Source organism: Ischnura elegans, chromosome 5 (genome assembly GCF_921293095.1).
Source record: "Ischnura elegans chromosome 5, ioIscEleg1.1, whole genome shotgun sequence".
In the NCBI taxonomy this organism is placed as follows: Eukaryota; Metazoa; Arthropoda; class Insecta; order Odonata; family Coenagrionidae; genus Ischnura; species Ischnura elegans.
Window position 1 is genome coordinate 38477750 of NC_060250.1, and position 2823 is coordinate 38480572.

Consider the following 2823-nt stretch of genomic DNA (forward strand, 5'->3'; position numbering starts at 1 on the left):
AGGACACGACCATAGAAGTGGTAACACCGACGTTCGTCCAGATGCAGAAATTGATGGAGCTAATTCGGCCAAAAGAGAACGTGTTCAAGACCATCCAGAAACTTTGGATAAGGGAAAGGCTCACAAAAATGGGAAACTTATGGGAGATGTCGCAAATGAAGGCACTTATTACGGCAACTATCGATATCTTCCATCTGAGAGTAAAATAATTGGAAGGAAAAAAGCAACTAGTGTCGAGAATCATTCCTTTCATGGGAACGGTAGCGGTATCAATGCTCACCTCTTCTCACCAGTGCAATTTCAAGACTTGGAATATCCTGTTATGCCGCCTAAGAAACAAATACTGTGCCATAACATTAAAACGGGATGCAATGACGCTTTCGGCCATGGTGAAGGTTATTCATTAAAGCCAATGTATATCCCATCAGAACCCGTTGACGCCAACAACCTTCCTCATATGTTGGCTGAAGACGATAGAAAGAAATGGGACAATAGAATGGACCGCGAGAAACCATGTCAACATACCGAAGGTGATTATATAATTAAAAACTTCATTCCATCACAAAAAACCAGAGCCTCCTACCATACTCTTGAGCCAGTTGAACGGATGGAATATAGGACCCACAGAATAGATCGCAAGAACCCTCATCTCCACAACGAAGGTGTCGTTATAAACGATCACTGCGTGCCATCGCAACAACGTAGAGCCTTCCACGATCCTTATGAGCCAGCTGAGCACATAAAATTCTGTACCCAAAGATTGGACGCGAAGAATAATCGCTTCAAAGCTGAATATGACTTCAGGCACCCATGCCAACATGGGCCCACAGAAGATCGGGATCAACGGAAAGGCGCGATGCCTGGTGTCAGGTTTGCAACTGATCCACCACCACCGAGGCGACCCGCAGAAAATCTGGGCATCTCAGAAATGCCGTTGGATTATCTCCTGGAGCTAGTGGACCGGGCTTGGAGAGGCGAGGCAATTGATGAAGTTGAGATACTCCTGGAAAGCGTTTACGAGGATATAAGGGAGGAGCCAGATAACGAATGGCTGTGGGAACAGCCCGACCCCCTAATAATAAGAGAGGCCCTACTACATAGGTTGACGCAGACAATCATCAACGAAATGAGGCGACAGGAGCATAAAGAGCTCCACCCGCAACAGACGACCCCTTCCCGCCAATACTTCGGCCAGACTTCACCTGGATGCAAGTGTTCCTCCCACTCTAACTACCAAATGCATTCATCCCAAAATGTAAGTACATAATTCAAATTACATAATTCAAATTATATTAAAATACCTTTGCCGAGGGTAAAGGGTTTGTTTCCTCTGAGTTACATACTAAATATGCACAAAGCGGGAATCCATCTCTGTTCTTGTGGAGGATATTGAAACGGTGAAAATCTAGATGCCGCGGTGGGTCTGATAGGCTGCATATGCCATTTTTTCATGCTGTATCTTTCGTTTGGGATAAGCATTTATGTGAATCTCACGAACAATAAAATCCACTTCTATGAATCTTTCGCATGTCTTAACCTTCGTCTAATCATCTATATTTGTGTGAATACACCACACAAAAAAGAAAAAAAGATCACAAAAACTTGTGAATGACCCTATTCAAAACTTAATTCTATAAGCACATTAAAAGTCATAGCCAAAACGATAAGTTTGGGGGGCACGAACACAGGGGGTTAGGGGGGTTTAACTCTCCGCTGGGGAATATATGAAGACTATCATCTCTAGTAATCGCATTTTATGCTATTTTGACACTTAAAATTACACAATTAATCAGTCGTCGGGAAGTTGTTTGGCTAAAACATAATGGTAGAGTACAAAGAGTTTGAGGGTTCTAGGTGAACCCTTCGAAGGATACAACGCACCGGGGCCGGGAACCAAGTCAGGGGCTTATACGCCCAGAAACCCGGGGAGGGGAAGGAAGAGAAGGAAAAACGATAGAGGCGCCGTCGCGATGGGAGCCCGCCGACGCCTCTGGGAACGGATAGGTTCGGAAGGGACGGGACCAGGGAAAAACAACCCCAACGCTGTAGGAGCGAAGGCGGTCCTACTATTAGCGAAACCAAGCATTAGCAATTAATGTTATAGCGATCCTAGTGGATTTTCCTATGAGGAAGAAAAATCCATCGATCGAATCGCTAGATATTGGTGGAGAACAATACATTTGTCTTATAGGTCTATATTGTTCTGCTAAATGAATTGTTTTAGGGGGTGCGTGTCCCCCTGTGCCCCCCTCTCTAAGCCGTTGACCACTTTAGATATCAGCTCAACATAATCCATAACGAACGCTTCCTTCTTCATCGCAGATGACTCGTAAGGATTACGGCGATGCATGGGAAGGAGGAGAAAGAACACATCATTCCCGCACCCATTGCCGTAAACACAACAAACCATCCATGGAGGAAACGAAGCAGTAACAACGCAGAACTGGACATCTGGCAGGAATGGTAGCTGGTGAAAATCAGCCGCGACGAAGACAGCAGAGAGGTACAGTAGATATGGCTGCCTATCTGCAAGACTACGAAGAAATGGAACGCGATTTGAAAATTCTCGAGAAGAAGAGGAAATCTATGATAACGGCATACAATGAAGGGCTGCAGAGACTGTCGAACCCAAATGTTCCACTCCAAAGTGTATGGATGCCACTTCGCAGCGAACTGGATGACATCACGTGCGAGATAAATATGTTAAAATTAGAACTATCTCAATTGGATCAATATTATGAAATGGATATCAAAAAAGATATTCACTCTTATCAACCTGTGATTGTACACAAACCTGTGATTGTGACACAAACTCCTGTCGTC

At 44.5% G+C, this 2823-nt stretch overlaps 1 protein-coding gene across 1 annotated transcript; it reads left to right on the forward strand.

Moving 5' to 3' along the window:
* The first annotated feature begins 834 nt into the window (after window positions 1–834).
* Window positions 835–2609, forward strand: LOC124159817. Its single transcript, XM_046535727.1, has 2 exons — window positions 835–1255; window positions 2323–2609. The coding sequence occupies exons 1-2, from the start codon at window positions 857–859 to the stop codon at window positions 2431–2433; spliced, it is 510 nt and encodes a 169-aa protein (XP_046391683.1). The 5' UTR covers window positions 835–856; the 3' UTR covers window positions 2434–2609.
* Window positions 2610–2823: the final 214 nt, after the last annotated feature.